Source organism: Lactuca saligna, chromosome 7 (assembly GCF_052625555.1).
Source record: "Lactuca saligna cultivar CGN05327 chromosome 7, ASM5262555v1, whole genome shotgun sequence".
NCBI classification, from domain to species: domain Eukaryota; kingdom Viridiplantae; phylum Streptophyta; class Magnoliopsida; order Asterales; family Asteraceae; genus Lactuca; species Lactuca saligna.
Genome location: NC_136423.1, coordinates 27,900,083 through 27,919,125, shown reverse-complemented (window position 1 = coordinate 27,919,125; position 19,043 = coordinate 27,900,083). Strand labels below are relative to the sequence as shown.

The window sequence follows — 19,043 nt, the reverse complement described above, 5'->3', positions numbered from 1 at the left end:
ACCGGTCTCAAAAACCGGATGATGTCATAATTATATTAAAAAAATACAAAAAGTAAAAAAATATATATAGATTTTTTTAAATTTCCGGTTTTGACCGGTCTCCGGTTCGACCGGTTTTTACTGGTTTTCACCGGTTCACATGAATACCGGTTTTTTAGCCTTTAAGAACCGGATCCAAAATCGGTTCCCGGTTGAACCGGTCGAACCGACCGATCCGGTCTAGTTTTCAAAAAAATAGCTGCTAATACAACACAAGGTGGCAGTGCATCCACCAGATAATGCAAAGGGTTGGGATTGAACATGGTGGATGGGTATTAAAGATTTTAGTTTTTTTGGCTTTGTTTTTTCTCAATTACACATTTAGTCTCTATAGTTTTAGAAAATGAAGAATAACAAAAATAAAAAAGAAGTATATAGGTCTTTTACTTTGACTTGTCTTGTTATTAACGACATCCATCAAAAGGGACTAATGATGTAATTGTTTGAAACTACATGGACAAAACCTATCAACTTTTTAAAAATTAAACCAAACTTAACAAACCATAATAAATTTAAAAAAAGAAAGACATTTTGATTTTTGCATAGATTTTGATTATTTTATGATATCTATGAAAAGATCTTATTTTATTTTAGTATTTTAGTGATTAAGGAATATATTATAATTATATGAAAGACGACAAAAACAAAAATTAAACATTCTTTATACACTAATTTAGAAGATTAGGGAAAGGTTGTACTGGGGAAGAATTCATGCGAATATGAAATTCTTATTCAAGTAACCAAAACCACGCCATTCAATTATTGTGATTTCTGTGTGCGTCAACCCCCTTCGTTTTGCCCTCCGTTCTTACCAAAGAGATCAAGATTCTCAAAACCCCCCAATTTCCCCAAAATTGGCATGCCAAAAATCCATTTATCTTTCCCAATCTTTCTCTTTGAATGTTTACTTTTTGGAAATTGAAGACCTGTTATGTTGTGATTCCGTTTTCAGCTAATTGTGATCATGCTTTAATGTTTGAAGATCTCGAAGGCGGTTCCTACGAGGTTAATTCGTTCTAGGGTTTCTTTCTCTTTGCTTCCTCTCCTTTCTACATCTGAAATTTTGGGGAAGATGAGTGTTTCCAGATCTCAGGTTTGGCAACCTTGTAAGAAGAAGAGACTTTGATTTGATTGAAAAAATTCTTCGGGGAAAATGGATGGTATATGCATATCTTAACTTGATATTTCTTTCGATTTCGAATAAAGAAGATGGAATAATACAATTTTTGGAAAGATCGTCAAAGATTCATAGGAATATACCTGTATATTTCTGTATAGATAGATAAACAGACGGGGGTTTCATTTGGTATACTTTACATAGAGGGTTAGAAGGAGGGGGTAAACAGATGTCGTCGTCGCGACCTTCGAGGACAAGAGTCGGTAGGTATGAGCTCGGAAGGACGCTTGGGGAAGGGACGTTTGCGAAGGTGAAGTTCGCTAGAAATACTGAAACAAATGAGAATGTTGCCATCAAGATTCTCGATAAGGAGAAAGTTCTTAAGCATAAGATGATCACTCAGGTATGGAGTCTCTGTTCATAAACGTTGACTTCGTAAATCCTTCATTCAAATGTCTGATCCAATCAACTTTCGCGATTCGTTCTTTCATGATTCAAGTGCAGAAGGATCATATTGAAAATCTGTAATACGATCTAATAATCATCGAGCTATCTAGTTTTGTTTCTTCACTCTATAGCTTGATTCTTTATAATTGCATTGGGATTGTTTTTTGAACACAAAAGTCCATCTGTTGCCATGTTCGATATTTAGTGATTTAGTTCCTCTGTGTTTTCTTTTGTTTGCAGTTGTTTTTGTAACATTTCTTTTGGGAAATTGCAGATCAAACGTGAGATATCAACAATGAAACTTATCAGACACCCAAATGTCATTCGAATGCATGAGGTTAGTATGTCAATCACTACATTTCCACTATTAAGTCACATATAGAAATTAGAATCTTAGCATTAATTACACACGTGTATCTTCTATAAAAACTTAGTTTACTACCCTTTCAAGTTTCAATTCATATTAATGAAAAACATTCCTTTTTACGTTTATTTTTAATCTTTTTGCACTAACATAGTCAAGGGATTGTTGTTTTGTATTAGGTTATGGCAAGCAAGACAAAAATATACATTGTTTTGGAATTTGTCACAGGTGGAGAACTATTTGACAAAATTGTAAGTTTTCATTGTAGCTTTAAATTTTCCATATATATTTCATGTCATATTTCACAATTCGCATAATAATAATAATTAAAAAAATTGTCCTTATATTTTTCAGGCAACTAGAGGTAGACTTAAAGAAGATGAAGCAAGAAAATACTTTCAGCAGCTCATTAATGCTGTAGATTACTGCCATAGTCGTGGTGTTTTTCATAGAGATCTCAAGGTCATTTTTCTTACTTAAAAGTTTTTTTTTTTTTTTTTTTAATACATCTTCTTTTCTCTTATATAAACACCACTATTTCTTTCTTTATTTTTTCAGCCTGAAAATTTACTATTGGATGCAACTGGTTGTCTCAAAGTTTCTGATTTTGGATTAAGTGCACTTCCACAACAAGTTCGTGTGAGTGTTTTATTTTTCTTACTTTTTCCCATTAAGTTTTGTGTGGATAAATGATGTTTAAAAGATATTTTAGAAAATCACATCACACTTAGGGAAATGGAAAGGAGAAATTCAATGAGGGCAAATTTGTAAAAAGTTAGGGCTTAATCGGGAAAGCCTCCTTTTTCCTAACTTTCTCTATTAAGTCGTTCATTCTGCATTAAGTCAAAAAGAAACACCCGTTGGGTGTTTGCTTTTGACTTTCTTTGACTTAATGCAGAAAGAACGAATTCAAAGAGAAAGTTCGGAAAAAGGAGACTTTCCCGATTAAATCCTAACTTTTTACTAATTTGCCCTCATTGAATTTCTCCTTCCATTTCCTCAAGTGATGTGATTTTCTAAAATATCTTTTAAACATCATTACCATAATATAAAATAGGGAAGATTGAACTAAGTTTCTTTACAGGAAGATGGATTATTACACACAACATGTGGGACCCCAAACTATGTTGCCCCTGAGGTAAGTTATATTTTGGTCCCACATATATATATTTTTTTACAGATCTTGATTAAGCTAATTTTGTCAGGGTTTGGTTTTTATGTATTTGATTAGGTAATAAACAACAAGGGTTATGATGGAGCTAAGGCTGATTTATGGTCATGTGGTGTTATTCTTTTTGTTCTTATGGCTGGATACCTTCCTTTTGAAGAATCAAATCTTATGGCTTTATACAAGAAGGTGTTTGGATTTCTAGCATCCTTTACATTTACATCAGGGTTAATATCGGAATATTTTGTAAGATAATTGAAGTGATTGCAGATATTCAAGGCTGACTTCTCTTGTCCTCCATGGTTCTCTTCAAGTGCAAAGAAGCTAATCAAAAGGATTCTGGATCCTAATCCTTTAACAGTATGTTAACAAGTCTTTTTTTTTCTGTATTAAGTCAAAATAAAAAGTCAAAATCCAATATTGTAATTTTTTTTATTTATGACAGAGAATTACGACAGCTGAAGTGGTGGAGAATGAATGGTTTAAGAAAGGATATGTGCCACCTAGATTTGAACAAGAGGATGTTAGTCTTGCTGATGTGGATGCTATTTTCAATGAAGCCGGGGTGATTATGCTCTCTCTAAGATATGATGATGTGTCGTTTTACGGTTTTACCCTTGTGTTGATGGTGTTTTGTTTTGTTTTATGAAATGTAGGATTCTCCTATCCTTGTAGTGGAAAGGCGGGATGAACGCCCTGCTCAACCTGTCACCATGAATGCTTTTGAGCTTATTTCCAAATCTCAAGGCCTCAATCTCAGTTCTCTTTTTGAAAAACAAATGGTAATTTTTTTATTCCCCAATAATTGTTTAAAAAATAAATGAAGTAAAAAATAAAGTCGTTTTCTTGGCTTTCTTTATTATATGTCAAAAAGAGATTAAATGACTAACTATATTTACCCTTACATTCCAAAGTATATCGAAAGGAGATTAAATGACTATTTTACCCTTACATTTGAAAAAAAAAAAAAAAAAAAAACAATTTGATAGGGGCTTGTGAAGCGTGAAACAAGATTTACATCCAAATGTCCAGCGAATGAGATTATATCAAAAATAGAAGAAGCTGCTACACCACTTGGATTTGATGTCAAGAAAAATAACTACAAGGTGATATAGATAGATAATCTAATAAACATGTTTCTTTTTCTATTTTTGAATTGGAAAGAAATTAAAAAAAATGGTCCATTTTTTAACCTTTGATTTTAATGTTTTAAACAACAGTTGAAACTTCAAGGCGAAAAGACTGGACGCAAGGGTCATTTATCTGTTGCAACAGAGGTATATATATATATATATATATATATATATATATATATTAAATTTAACGGGGAACTATTTGTTATTTTTTTTTGGTTATAAAAATCTGTATTAAACTATTAGTGTTTTTTTTTTCAGATTTTTGAAGTGGCACCTTCATTGCACATGGTTGAGGTTCGAAAAGCAGGAGGAGATACATTAGAATTTCACAAGGTATACAAAATAAAAGTGACATGAATTCTTTGCATTGATGTTTGATTTTAATTTTATAAATCTTGTTCAGGAGAAAATGTTGTTAATGTTATATATATTATTTGTTGTTGAGTATGCAGTTTTATAAGAACCTTTCTACTGGATTGAAGGATATTGTGTGGAGAAATGGAGATGAAGCAAATGGAGATCTGAAAGGTATCTTTTTTGTCTATTTGGATTAAGCGCTTCAATGAAAATTTTAATAAATCTTTTATTCTTTTTTCATTTTTTTTTCAGGTACTACCACTACACTACCTCCTTGATAATGGATTTGTGGATGTTTTCCCAATTATTTTAATTTCTTGTTTTCGTTTGATCTATATATAATATATATTGTCATGACTTAAACACTAAACTATGTAATGTAATGGTTTTCAGACGATTTTATGACAAATGATGTTTAATAGAACACTTGCATTATCTTTGATGTCTATTAGAAGTCTTTAAATGTAACAAAATAGTTGCATATTTCCATAGAGGGTTAAAATAGTTACATATTTCCATTGATTTGTTACTTTCACTTTTTTTGTTATAAAGTCATCCAAAAAAAGAAAATTTCACTATAAAATACTATAAATAGATAAATAAATAGAAGTAGCTAGCTATTTATTGCAATTTAGCTTTATTCGCAATACTTACAAAGAGATGAACGAATGAATTTACAAATATCTTGATTTGTTGTTATCCCCCTGCTTTAACAAATCTGCAAACTCTTCATCAGTGGTTTTAAGTAAAAGTGGTAATGGAATCTTAATCCCACATTCCAAAGCCTCCAAATGCCTAGGCTTTATCCTCTTCTCCAAACTAAAAGCAAAATACTGTGGGAAATCCTTCAATTCACTCAAATCCCTCATCATTTCCTTCTCAAAATACTCGAATTTCGGCTTAAAATTATTCTCAAGACTGAACGTAAACAACCCAGGACACCTCAAAACCATTTCAATCGCTTCCCTTTTCGAAAACCCAAGTCCAATCAGGTAATCCAGCTTCGGAATCAACGTGTTCTCCACATTCGACACCAACAATACACAATCCTGATAAGCCAACGCCTCCAAATCCCGAAACCCAAGTCTTTGAAGGTAAAACAGAGCAGGTTTCAGTTGGTTTTCAACGCTCGAAACTAACAATCGAGGGCATTTGTTGATGACTCTTCGGAAATTGTGATCTGGGATTTTGAGATCGTGTGAAAGGAAATTGAAAATCGGAATGAGATCGTTGGTGATGGTGGATGTGAGGATTTGAGGGCACATACCGATGATTCTTGGAAGGTCTTTCTGTTGGATGCCTTTGGATCGGAGGAATGTGATGATGGAGTGAATGGAATCGAGGGAGGTGGAATGGATTGAAGGGTTTAAGGAAAGGGCTTTCCCTGAATCGATTCCCATGACTTCGAGACAGAGGATTTTTTCTTTGAATTGGAGGGAGAGTTTTGAGTGGGTTGGAGTGTAGAGAGGGTGTTTATGGAGGAGGGTTTTGGGTTTTTTTGAAAGTTGAGGGGTGTCTGTTGATTCTTGTGCTTGTTCTTGAGGTGAGTATGAGTTGAATGCTGTCATTGCTGTTGTTGCAGCCATGGTGTTTTTGTGTGTGAAGGAAGAGAGAGGGGTGGGGTGCATATATCTATATATCTTATATATCTGGTGCAAAGAGTGAGGGGTGGGGTAGGGTAGGGAAGGGTGAGGTGAGGTGGGCAATTTTGGTAGAAACCCATTGGTTGTTGGATGATTTTATGGATGAGGTAAGAGGTTACTCTCAATCTTTTGTACAAAGAACCATTCATGAAATATTCTTTTAAGCCCTTTGACTTTTCACAATTTACGTTGATAGTCCTCATATAGAGTTTTTATGACATGGTATATATTAGAATAGTAGAGTGTAGGCCTAGTTGCTTAGTTGGTTTTGATGTGATATGTTGTGGTTTTGGAGAATAACACCTTGATTCGAGTAGCAATGGGAGTGTTGAGTGTTTGATTTTTTTTTATTGAACGGCCGGTTAGTTGTTAGATATTAAATTCACCAATTTAATAAATTCGTCTATGCTTAGATTTGAACCCAAGACCTCCTGTTTAAGAGGCTTCCACCTCTATATTAGTTATATTTTATTCATTGCTGATGAGTTAATATGATTGTTTAAAGTTGTTGGAAATCAAACTTTAGGGTTTGAGATTCAAACATGAAACTCACTTTATTTTAGAGCGAAGTTTATGAGATTCGAAATTGAAACTAGTTTTATTGTGTATCCAAAATGAATGTGTTATGATTCCATTTTCAAAAACTTTGTTTACATTTAGACTACTTGACTTCCTAATTTTACATCGATAATGATTATAGAAATTTTAAGTTAGGCATTCCAATTATAATTTTGATGGTTATTTTCACCGTAACCCAACAATATTTAATATATTGGTTTAAATGGTTTCTGTGATTTTTCTTGTCTTTGAAAGGGTACAAACTTATGTTTTACTAATTAATTTGGTACCTCTACCAATGTTGCCACGTAAGCCAAAAGTTTTTCCTCGCAACTATACACTTTATGGATCCAATATGATACGATATTCTTAAATCCTTACACTCAAACACAAAAATCAATAAACATAAGTCATAACAAGTGAATCTAATTCCTTTTTTTTATCGATAAAGTTGTTACATATGTGTTTAGCTGTTGAATGAAGCTTGAGAAATGTTGTGTTTGAAATATTTCAGAAGCAAGTCTCTAGCAAATTCAGATGAGAAAGACCAGGGAGCGGTGATTGATTTTGATTTTGTTTAATTTGTGATTTTTGTAGATCTGTAGTGGTTTTGAGTTTTCCTTTCCTGATTACTGGTGGTTTCAATTTTTTTTTCTCCATTTGTGGCCGTTTTAATTCTTTTCATCCCGATGCTTATTTTGCGATTGACCTGAATGATTGTGTGACTTTTTGTGTGTTTAAATGTGAGGGATCAAGAACGGATATGAGCTCGATTCACCACACATCTAGTTCATTTTATGAAGGTTTAAGATAATAGATTCAATCAAACAAACAAGACCCTACTTTTTCGGCATCTTTTGGATCAAAATTCTCTTTCTTGATGGAGGAAGCAATGAATGAATGAAGCCTTCTGATACTTGAATCTAGAGCTAGGGCTCGTTGCCTTAGTGAAGCTTCCTGCCACCATCACATTTTTGCATAATATAAATGAATCAATATTTCAAAATTTATTTATTTTCGGATAAAAATAGCTTACATAATTTATGTTTTACAACATTTTTGCATAATATAAATGAAATAATATTGATTAAAAAAAAAGCACTTTGTCTAAAGCAAAAATCGGCCTAGACTATATTTCTGATTTTAAACCCACCATATATATTCCTAGTACAAGTTTATTTCAGACTCCAATCAGACAATTGTTTACCAACATTGTGTAATATTGGTTGTCTTTTAAGAGGAGTTTGGGATTGGTTATTTAAAGTGCTTATTTGTTTAGATTGGTAAGTTAACTTTTAGTTTTTCGACTGATTATTATGGTTTTATAGCGCTAATAAACAGTTTTGAATGAGTTACATAAATAATCCATATATTTTTTTTCTTAAACTACATTTTAGTGTTGTACAAGTTTAAACACTTTTACAAGAAAACATAAGACCCCATTAACTTTGAAAGAATATAATTGTGTTTACAATAGTGTTTGTCATGCAATTTAACTAGAGTTGTGATAAAAAAAAACACTGTCATGGCACAACTAAAAAAAATAAAAATATATATTTGTTTGTTGTCTAGAAATGAGCAGAGTATTAGCCTTTATGACTCAAATAACAGTTTTATATAACAACAATCAAAAAACACCAACTACGTTTTTATACAACCAACACGTAACAATTTCACAAACTCATTAATTCAAATTACTAATCTCAAGTTTAAATAAAAAAAGAAAAACCACAAAATTTATAATCAACATGTCAGAATATCCTTACTTGACACAAACAAACACTATCTTAATATCTTCTCTCTCTCTCTCTTCAAAACACACCACTCCTGCAAATTCTTCTGCAGTCATCTTCTCAAATTATGCTTTTCCCTTCTTATCATACACAACCCATCACACCTTCGCTCTACATATATATATACATACATACATATGTGTTTGTGTGTGTGTGTTTTTTACGTGTATGTGTGTGTGTGTGTCTAAACATGTTCACACAGATTCTTGCATCCACTTTCATGTTACAGATGAACGAACATCTTCTGATATAAAAGAAGCCCATGCATCCTAACCAAAAAACATCATCAAGAAACTCATCACTAACCATATTTCCTAACCCATCCTCACTGTGTGTGTGTGTATGTGAGAGAGAGAGAGAGAGATTTACCTGTAGGATTGGAAATGCTTTCTCTGCAACATATTTTTGTGGGATGGTGGCACCTCGTTGCTGGAGTTTATCAGGGTGCAGACATAATCGTGCTTTCTGATAAGCTTTCTTCACATTTGAGCTTTCTTTGAGGTTTGATAAAGGTATCATGATCCAGCCACTACTAGGCCATAGAATCTGAATTCATCGAAAACTAACAATGTCAATGAGGGCAAATTTGGAAAAAGTTAATAACTTTATGGATTAAGTCATTAAGTAAAAAAGAAACAACATCCACATCCACTTACATGATGTAATGTTGATAAAAGTAATCGGATGTTTGGTTCTTTTTCATCAGACCACAATTTTATATCCTCATCCAGCAATTCTAGTTCCATCTTGTATTAGTAATTCAAGAACACAAATGTTAAAAGAAAATTCATGGGATTCATGTATAGATATATCAAGGTTTTCATTACCTGTTTACATGCGCTTGCATCTTTTTCCAGTGGTTCTTCTGTTGTCCATTCCTTTTGTTTATCCAACTGAAAGTGAAGATTAAGAAGAGTTAATAATACAGACACAGTCAGTATAAGAAGTTAAGAACATATGAACTGAAAATTAGTGCTAAAATGTTCACCAATGGTGATTCTCTTGATGAATGTCCGGTGATCTGCGCTTCAGGAACCTGTTTTACACCAGCTGTGTTTGTGTTTGTGTTTGTGTCTGAAAAGAAACAGAACATACAAACTGAGAATTAGTAATGTAAATGCTACTTCAAAGTTGAAATAATTTGGAATTGTTAGTTGCATCACCTTCAACTCCACCACACTCGTCTTCCTCAGCTTCTTCTTTACTCCATACTTTCTCCAAATTACGCGTTTCACGCTTTTGTTTTGCCCAAGCAATCGCTTCATCTATACCGATCCCTTCGCCTATTCTTTCCCGATTCCTAGGGTTTATTTCAATTACGTAAGAGCTCATAACTTCGTCTTCGTCTTCTTCTTCGTCTTCTGGATCGACGTCTTTTCCTTCATCTTGCTCCTGATAAAACGAAGACACTGCGGATGATGCAGGGGAGTTGACTTGCAGATCCTCTATGGACTCCTTGAGAGTACTGGTGTATGAATCGAGTCCAAAACTGATAATTTCTGGAGATGAAACCCTTTGTGAGAATCCCGAATAGCAGCCTTTGAATTTCTGGATATAATCACTCTCGACGCTTTGAGTTTTAGCGAAAGAATTACAATTCCAAGGAAGATCCTGTTGTTCCTCCGCCGTTTGCATCTTCTCCGATGTGTTCCATTTCAATGAGACATTTATTGGCCTTCACAAAATCATAAACTTTCTATGAGCTTTCCATTTTTATACGAAGCTAATTTTTTTTTGAAGGAATGTAGCTTGTCAAAGGAATTGGAATTGGAATCGGAATCGGAATAAGATGGAATTATAATATCAAAGAATAGTAAAGGTGTTATATAATTCTAGCAATTTATCATTTGTGTAGTTCTAAAATTTTCAGTTATGATTAATAAAATCATATTTATTTATTTATTTCAATATATTGAAGGTGTTTTAATCTTATAATATAAAGGAAAGGAATGGAATTGAATCCCATTCAATCCTAAGACGGAATCTGGGAATTTTACGGACTCAAGTACACTGACCTGAGCTTGGAAGCAAAGGAAGAGAAAGAGACGTCGTCGTCTTCCACCACCGCCGGCCGGAACGGACTCACTTCCTCCGAACTCAAGATTGAAGACGAATTCGACTTTGATTTTGAATTTGAGTTGGTATGCGACTTAGATCTCGACCTCGATCTTCTGGAGTTACCAAATATATCACTGTAAAACTCTTCTTCAGTCCTCCGCCTTTCTCCTCCTCCTGTTCGACTCTCCGGAATTCTAAACTCCGGCAACGTCCGATCACTCCTCCCTCCCAAATCCATATACCCTTTCGGTTTCCTAAAAATATCTTCAAATACCAAATTCCTTGACCTCGCGAAGTCGGCATCAACGGAGTATTGACGGGAAAGCACACTGCGAGGTGGACCACCGAACACATCATCAAAGTCCTCAGGATCTAGGGCTTCGTAGCCGCCGTCACCATTCTGGCGATCTGCTTCATCCGCCGAGCGTCGCGGAGGGAGGTTACTGGGTTGGTGTTTGGTTGCCGTTGATCCCATTCTCATCCTCCATGATTCGTCCATTTTTGGTCGGGCGGCGCCCGGTGGTGGTGGTGATTGTTGTTGTATGGGTGTAATGGGGTTTTGCAGAGTGGGTAAAACTCCATGGTTTAGGTATATGGTTATCTGGAAAGTTTGATGTGAGGGGCCATGAGAAATGATTGATGTTTTTCATGCCTGGGGACAGTGGAAGACGATAAAGATTGCTTTCTGATAATTGTGACACTTTCCTCATGGATTAGGACATGGGTAATCGACATTTTCGCTATTCCTTTTTGATGAAAGTGGGTTCTTTTAGCTTCAACCTCCATGTGGTAGAAAATATAAAGTAGAAAGATAGAAGAATACTAGACAAATGGAAATAACAGGTCATGGGTGACAACTGACAAGAGAATGTTTGATATGGAACATAGTCGATAATAATGAAAAAAGAAAGAAAAACAAAACCAAAACGACACTTCTTTTTAAGTATTTTATGAAAATAACTAAAAAAATATGAATTTTTTTAATAACCATTAATTTTGTAGGGTCCATTGAAAAAGGAGATAAGACCCTTTGAAATAGTTATAAGGTTATTTCCAGAGAGTGGACATCGTAGACGTGTCGTGCACGTGATAGGCGCAAGCACCACTTCGGGGTGGCGTCATTGGTGTTGTGGCGATGGTATGCAATATGGTTTACGCTTTTGACGTCTTCTTCTCTCTATCTATATCTTCTCCGGTTTTTCCCTTTGTATCGCTATATCTTTATTCTCATCTTCTCTTCCTTATGTCAAGGATAGCATAGTGGTGGTGGTGGAGGGGTGTGGTTGACTTGGCAGTGAGATGGAAGGTGACCACGTCGGATGGTGTCCTTCCCACTTCGACAACCTAACGGCATCGGTTTTTTTTTTTTTTTTCATTCTGACAATGGTTCTGCAAAATAATTTTTTATGTTTAAAATATTTCTCGAGAGAAAAAACAAAAAAAATGTATTATTTGATGATAAGAAACTTGTGTCGTATAGAGGAGGGCTGCTTAAATGAAATTCAACATAAATCTCAAAATCAAATGTTAACTCTAACAACTATCATCCTAAAAAACAAACAAGAAAACCCTAATACATACACAACTATCTACACTCATACAACTCACAATGTGCTGACTCTCTCACTCACATATTAATGTAATAACAAGCTAACCAAGATGATTAAGTAGAATGTCTTATGACTCATAATACGTAGAGTACACATGACATGAGTTAGGGTTTTCATCTTTGAAATGAGATATAAATCTCCATCTCTTCGTATTTATATGAACATTATTTACACTTTGCACCCGTAACAATCCAAAGTTTCAAAAAATTTAAACCTTTGAAAAGCGACCTACTTAATAATAAAAGTGTTCACAAACTATTATTTCCAAAATATTATTTGAAATCAGAGTCTCCCAAAATCAATGACATAAAATCAGGATGTGTATGGCCACACCTTCACCTTGTTACGATTCTATGATGTACCTGAAACCATAAACCAAAATTGTAAGCACAAAGCTTAGTGAGTTCCCCCAAAGTACCACCACACAAACATATAACATTTACCAACAAACAACATGTGTACAAGGCCTTCGGCATGACTAGAACTCCCTACCGATCTACGGTCCATCTGGTATGCCCCAGAGCTTCCAGTCTGACTGGAACGCCTCACTGGCCTACAGTCTCTCTGGTACGCTCACAAAATCTTCAGCATAACTAGTACGCCTCACCGAGCCTTCAGCATATCTGGAACGTTCTTCGAGCCTTCGGCCTAACTGGTACGCCCCCACTGGCCTTCAGTTTATCTGGGACGCCCTGGGTCTGTTGGCCTTCAGCACAAAGTAAGACCGCCTAAACCCAACCACACACAAACCAAGTCGACATATATATAACAGATAAGCATACATATAACATATCGATATAAATATTACCAGGTTTGTTGACTGGTCGCACCAAGCAGTATAATCTCAACCCAACCACACTATATCAATACATGCAATCAATAAACATATAGCCAGAATAGATAACGGGCAGATCTAATAGCTCTCTAAGCATAGCATCATTCCATCTACCAAGATACAATTCTAAAATAACACAACAGTACTTAATCATACGATAAACTAGGATAACAATCCAAATGGTCGGCCTTGATGCCTTCGACCCATAAGTACATCGAGGAAAACTCACCTCACAGACATTCAAATAGCTAAACAAAACACTGCTCCAACACCAGCTCTACAAGTCTTCCTGAATACTAGACGTAGACCAAAACCCAATTAATTTCACAAAATACCCAAAATACTCTTTTGGTCATACTTGGTCAAGGTTCAAGGTCAAACGAGTAAACCAAGTTGAACTACTTCGAACGTGGGCGTTCCATTGTTGAATGTGGAGCGTTCAAGCCCTTGACCAAAATCGTGAACTCGAACCGAAACACGCAACGTTCCTCCCACTTACGCGGGGCATTCGCGCTGAATCCCCAAACTTTCTATTAAGCGCTTAATACCTTAAGTCTTTTTGTCCAAACACAGATCTAGGTCTAATATGTCACAGAGGGTCATAAAGTTTCCAACTTTATGACCTTTCATGTCCATTAAGTGCTTAAAGTCAAAGTTCTAACCTTTTAACCCATTAAGACCATCTAACACATGCATGGGTTGAATACAACACCCAAAATTAGATTTTATGCTCTTAATATCTTAATAATGGATAAAGTTTCCAACTTTATCCATTAGAATGGTCCAAGAATTCAAGATCTAATATTTTAAGTTAAAAAGGGGACCACAAGTGCATCTTCTCAACTCAATCCATTAAGTCTAAATTTCCAACTTCTAGATCTGATTTCAAGGGACTTCTTAAGTCATAAAGTTTCTAACTTTATGACTTAAGATAACTCAATGGGACCCAAATCAAAACCTTAAGTCCCAAACTTCATCAAATGACTATCAAATCATGCATGGAAGGTTTGTACTCATCAAGATCCAAACTTTATGACTCCATAACCCCAACAAGGGCCAAATACGAAGCTCAAAGATTCTGGAGTAACTTCTACTCACAAGAACCACCAAAAAGGGACCAAAATAATAACAAAGTGACACCTAGCTAGATCTACATGAAAGAGTTGTCAGGGTTGAGACTTTATACCTCCAGAAGTTAGATCTAGGTGAACAAAGCAAGGATCCAAAAGCTCCATGTCAAGAAATGACTCTTCAAGAAGTTCCTTCTTCCTCCTCAAGCACCAAAAACACACATAAATCACCTTGAAGCTTAATGATAACTCAAATAGGGGCTAGGGTTTTGTTCTTAGGGTTAGATAGGAAGGAGGTTGAAGAATGGAAGAGGTTCGTGTGCATAATGATGCTTATAAAGGGGCCAACCCTTAAAATGAGTTTTTGAAACAACCCTGTGAACGCCCTACGTTACCTTAAGGAACACCTAACATTCCCAAGTTGGCCCGTGTCCATTTTCCTTTAAACACCATGCGTTCCCACCTGGTACACCCTGTATACCCAGTTTGGTCCAAAACCCTTCTAACTTCAAATGATCATAACTTTTGCACCCCTTATCCGTTTTCGACGTTATTTATATCCACGGAAACGTAACAAGAAGCCCTACACTTATATCAACTTATACTTGACTCAAAACTTCCCGATCAAAAATCCAATTTCTATAAAAGCCTGAATTGACACTTTACCAAAATACCCCTTGGCGCCAAAACACAAACCGAACTCCAAGATCATCCAAATTACATTACCCACACCTAAATAGGTCTAAATCTATTCTCCTCAAAGGTGATAATCCTGATGATACTCAGTATTTGGGTCAACATCTCGCATTAGGAAACGATTTGGAACAGGGCGTTACAACACCCTTGAAACTCGAATAAGCTCCTTTAGGCCTCGACGCACTATCTAAACAGATATAATGTTCCACCTTTACCCAAATTAACACGTTATGCCCTCTAACATTTATTAATCTACTTTCCCAAACTAAACAAAATAAGTCAAAATAAAGGGGCTTTACACATTTAGTTATTCCAGATTTATGTTGACAATGTTAAAAGTATAAGCTTTCAACTTTCTCTCCTGAACTTTGAATGCATTTGACAAACATAGTTTTTGACGGATAAGACTATGCTTATTTAACCAAGTGGGCTTTATAAATACATCAATTACTTGTTACAAAGATTCTATACATGTAACATCCATAAAATTCATGAAAATTTAAAACATTTTCAAGCATCCAAAAACCATTATTTATTACAAAATGTTTTCAAAATAGTTTCATATCAGAGTATCCCAAAAATCAAAATCATAAAATTCAAGGAGGTGCACGATCAAGCCTTCGTTTTCCCGCGATCATCCAAAGTACCTGAAACAAAATCCAAAATTGTAAGCCCGAAACTTAGTGAGTTCCCCCAAAATACCAACACCATACAAACCAAAACAATATCATACAAACCAGTCTATTTGGCCCACTGTCAAAACCTTCAACATGTTTGGTCCACCCACCCGGGCCTTCAATCTGTCTGGACCGTTCTCAAGGCCTTCGGCCTAATTGATATGCCCTAATGGGTCTGCAGTCTATCTGGTCCCCCCTGGATTTGTTGGCCTTCTGCACAAACCAAGTCCTGCCTCAACCCAACCCCACGTATACAATCAACACATAAATATCATAAGAAAGCTAGCATGTACAAACAGTCAAAGTGATCTAATAGATCACAAATCAAAGCATCATCATATATACCAGGATACCGACCTAACAAGTCACTAACATATCATCATCCTATATACCAATATATCGACCTAACAGGTCACTAAGCATATCATCATGCAATAACCAGGATAACAATCCAATAAGGGTCGGCATTGGTGCCTTAGACCCTATTAGTATAGTGAAGACAACTCACATCACAACATCGAATGGAACTGAAAAGATCAAATGCACGAAACACGACTCTAAACACCAACACTTACAACCACCATTGACCTAATTCCATAAATTCTCAAAAAATCAAAATACCCTCAGAAGTCAAATTTGGTCAAAGTCAACGGTCAAGGTCAACAATCTATGTTGACCCAACTCGTCGAGTGCAACCTACAGACTCATCGAGTTCCTTCGGAACTCATAAGATCGCGAAAACCCCAGTCAACTCTCCGACCAGACAACTCGTCGAGTCTATGCAACATCCAGAATCTCGGGACAGCCCTAACCAACTTGTCGAGTTATCTCACTAACTCACCGAGTTCATGCAGAATCCAAAAATCGGGAAACCCACATCCAACTCGTCAAGTTGACTATGCAACTCGTCGAGTTCCTTCAGTCCTTTTCTCAGTCAGAAGCTTTTAAGCGACACCAAAGCTCCAAACTGTAGATCTAGCTTCCTAGGGTGAAGTTACTACGTAAAGTTGCCAACTTTACGTGCATGCAAGGTGTCATGAGGCTAAAACATCCAAACTAAGCTTAGGAAGAGGTTTAGGGAATAAAGAAGGGCTAGGGTTAGGTAAAGTCGAGAACTTTATGTTTATGAGGGCCTAGAGGATTCCAGATATGAGACCATGTTCTCATGATAAGCTCAAACCCGAGAATGACCCCATTTTGTACCATAAATGCCCATATAATTACACAAGAAGAGATCTAAGAAATGGAAAGCCAAGGTAAAGACTTTTTACCTCTAAATGGATGTCAAAACGAAGAAGATGCTGGATCTACAAGCTTCTCCTCGTTCCAAGCCTCAAAATTTTCTAGCCTCTTCAAAAATGCACCAAACACACACACTTTAGCCTCACACACACTTAAAATGAAGGTTAGCTCGATTAGGGTTTCTCTCTGGACGTGAAAGTGGAAATGGTGGCTGGGTGAAAGGACTTAAGGTCATTTAAATAGGGTGAAAACCCTAAAAATTAGGGTTTTCATATCTAGCTTCAACTCATCGAGGTGGGTCCTCCAACTCATTGAGTAGGTTCTAAATTCTACACAGGCTGACTAGTTTATACACGACGAGTTGGGGCCTCAAACTCGTTGAGTAGGCTTCCGTGATTGCATGAAAATCTCTAAGATCTCATTCCTAGAAATCGTGATGTTACAAGTCTCTGCCACTTGAGCTAAGCTTCTTCCTCGGAGCCTACTGCAGTGAACAATCCGGATAATGCTCTTACATCCCAGTCTCTAGCTCCCAAGTCTACTTGGATCCCCCCGATGCTGCTACTTGTACCTTTACCAAGGGTATGTCTTTCCTATACGGAACCTTTACTTTTCCTTCCAAGACGGCGACCAACCTCTCGATGTTGTTCAGGCGCTCATCATCCTGAAGATCACCCAATAATGCCACGACATCCTTTTCTGACAGGCTCTTTCGCAACTGCAAAACACTGGAAGTGATATGAATCTGACTGAGCTCCTCCGGAAGACCCAATCGATAAGCCGCCTCTCCAACCTCTGTATCAACCCGGAACGGCCCAATATATCGAACACCATCTTCCCTTACACCTGAAAACCTGGAGTTCTTGCAAGAAACAAAATCATAGATTATATGTTGCTGTGACACCCCGACTCTCGGGTATACTTTTAAAAGCTTTATACTCATTTTATTGACCGAACTCGATTAGTTGGAGGCCCCAACTCGCTATGACGAACCTAGTCATCCCGCGTGATTTTATGACTTTTACTCGATGAGTCGAAGGACCCCGACTCGACGAGTAGAGGTTGTGCATGGAAACCCTAAATTTAGGGTTTTCGTTATATTTAAAAAAACTTATAGGCCATTTCTAGCCTCCCTCGTCGTCATAACAGCCCTAGGAAACCCTATATCGAGTCCTAAACCCCCATTGTGTGTGTTGAAAGCTTGAAAGGTGTTATTTGTTGATCTTGGAAGGGAAACTTGAAGAGTGAGGAGCTTAGATCGAAAAAGGGGAAGTGGATCTTTCATTTACTTCGCTTTGGCAACCAATCTGAGGTAAAAAGTTAACACCTTGACCCTGTCATGCTTAGATCTTCTTCTATGGACATTTTTGGTCATTTTTGGGGTTTAATGGAGCCACTCTTGGGTTTAAGCTTGGCAGAAGGACATGGTCTCATATCTGGACTCCACTTAGTCCCAAATTCATAAAGTTATCAACTTCATCTTGTATTGGCCTCTCACCATGCCCTAAACTCATCCTAGACTAGGTTTTGATGTCTTAAGCCTTTAAGACTTTGCATACACGTAAAGTTAGCAACTTTACGTGGAAATCGTCCCTTAGGAAGCTAGATCTACAATATGGAGCTTTGGGGTAGCTTAAAAACGTCTGAATGAGAAATAGATTGAAGGGACTCGACGAGTTGCATTATCAACTCGTCGAGCCGGATGAATATTAGTTGTTGTTGGTTTCTGCATGGACTTGGTGATTCAGTGAGACAACTCGACGAGTCAGTTAGGGTTGTCCCGGCATTTCGACATCGCATGGACTCAACGAGTTGTCGGGAAAATCGGTGAGTCAACTAGCGTTTTCATGATTTCTTAAGTTCTAGAAGAACTCGAAGAGTCACGGAGCTACACTCGATGAGTTGGGTCAACATGGACTGTTGACCTTGACCATTGACTTTGACTTTGACCAATGGGTTGACCAGCTTGACTTCTAGGGGTATTTTAGTAATTTGGGAATTTATGGAAGCGGATAATTGGTGGATGTAAGTGATTGAGTTTAGAGTTTCATTTGTGGAGTTTGGCATTTACCATCCCGAGCTACTTGTGAGGTGAGTTGTCCTCACTATACTAACAAGGTGGAAGGCACCAATGCCGACACTTTTTAGATTTGTATACGGGTTTATTGCATGATATGCTTATTGATTTACATCCTTGTAGTTAGCATGGCGATATGCTTAGTGACCAGTAAGG

At 36.5% G+C, this 19,043-nt stretch overlaps 4 protein-coding genes across 4 annotated transcripts; 1 reads left to right on the top strand and 3 right to left on the bottom strand.

The window, feature by feature from the left end:
* Positions 1-733: 733 nt before the first annotated feature.
* On the top strand, positions 734-5,052 carry CIPK23 (CBL-interacting protein kinase 23). The gene is made up of 15 exons (XM_078965528.1): positions 734-1,559; positions 1,878-1,940; positions 2,147-2,218; positions 2,322-2,429; positions 2,526-2,606; positions 3,052-3,105; positions 3,199-3,324; positions 3,406-3,495; positions 3,581-3,700; positions 3,792-3,917; positions 4,125-4,241; positions 4,356-4,412; positions 4,530-4,604; positions 4,724-4,799; positions 4,881-5,052. Exons 1-15 carry the CDS (start codon positions 1,386-1,388, stop codon positions 4,904-4,906), a joined length of 1,365 nt encoding a protein of 454 aa, XP_078821654.1. The 5' UTR covers positions 734-1,385; the 3' UTR covers positions 4,907-5,052.
* Positions 5,053-5,228: 176 nt separating this feature from the next.
* LOC145006441 (Mitochondrial transcription termination factor family protein) lies at positions 5,229-6,258 on the bottom strand. The gene has a single exon (XM_078965529.1). The coding sequence runs from the start codon at positions 6,254-6,256 to the stop codon at positions 5,303-5,305; it is 954 nt and encodes a 317-aa protein (XP_078821655.1). The 5' UTR covers positions 6,257-6,258; the 3' UTR covers positions 5,229-5,302.
* Positions 6,259-8,500: 2,242 nt separating this feature from the next.
* On the bottom strand, positions 8,501-11,461 carry LOC145006439 (Chaperone DnaJ-domain superfamily protein). The gene is made up of 7 exons (XM_078965526.1): positions 10,638-11,461; positions 9,786-10,297; positions 9,611-9,696; positions 9,450-9,515; positions 9,279-9,368; positions 8,992-9,168; positions 8,501-8,891 (listed from the first exon to the last, which is right to left on the bottom strand). The coding sequence occupies exons 1-7, from the start codon at positions 11,177-11,179 to the stop codon at positions 8,841-8,843; spliced, it is 1,524 nt and encodes a 507-aa protein (XP_078821652.1). The 5' UTR covers positions 11,180-11,461; the 3' UTR covers positions 8,501-8,840.
* A 5,887-nt stretch (positions 11,462-17,348) lies between these two features.
* Positions 17,349-17,753, bottom strand: LOC145006774 (uncharacterized). Its single transcript, XM_078965827.1, has one exon. It carries the CDS (start codon positions 17,751-17,753, stop codon positions 17,349-17,351), a length of 405 nt encoding a protein of 134 aa, XP_078821953.1.
* Positions 17,754-19,043: the final 1,290 nt, after the last annotated feature.

Excerpts from the sequence above, each read along its gene's own strand:
- LOC145006774 (XM_078965827.1), bottom strand. The coding sequence starts at position 17,753 with ATGAGTATAAAGCTTTTAAAAGTATACCCGAGAGTCGGGGTGTCACAG.
- LOC145006441 (XM_078965529.1), bottom strand. The coding sequence starts at position 6,256 with ATGCACCCCACCCCTCTCTCTTCCTTCACACACAAAAACACCATGGCT.
- CIPK23 (XM_078965528.1), top strand. The coding sequence starts at position 1,386 with ATGTCGTCGTCGCGACCTTCGAGGACAAGAGTCGGTAGGTATGAGCTC. Across the intron at positions 3,325-3,405 it reads TTATGGCTTTATACAAGAAG|ATATTCAAGGCTGACTTCTC; the intron begins GTGTTTGGATTT and ends AAGTGATTGCAG. Across the intron at positions 3,701-3,791 it reads CTATTTTCAATGAAGCCGGG|GATTCTCCTATCCTTGTAGT; the intron begins GTGATTATGCTC and ends TATGAAATGTAG.
- LOC145006439 (XM_078965526.1), bottom strand. The coding sequence starts at position 11,179 with ATGGACGAATCATGGAGGATGAGAATGGGATCAACGGCAACCAAACAC. Across the intron at positions 9,516-9,610 it reads CATCAAGAGAATCACCATTG|TTGGATAAACAAAAGGAATG; the intron begins GTGAACATTTTA and ends CTTCACTTTCAG. Across the intron at positions 8,892-8,991 it reads AAGCATTTCCAATCCTACAG|GATGCATGGGCTTCTTTTAT; the intron begins GTAAATCTCTCT and ends TTTTTTGGTTAG.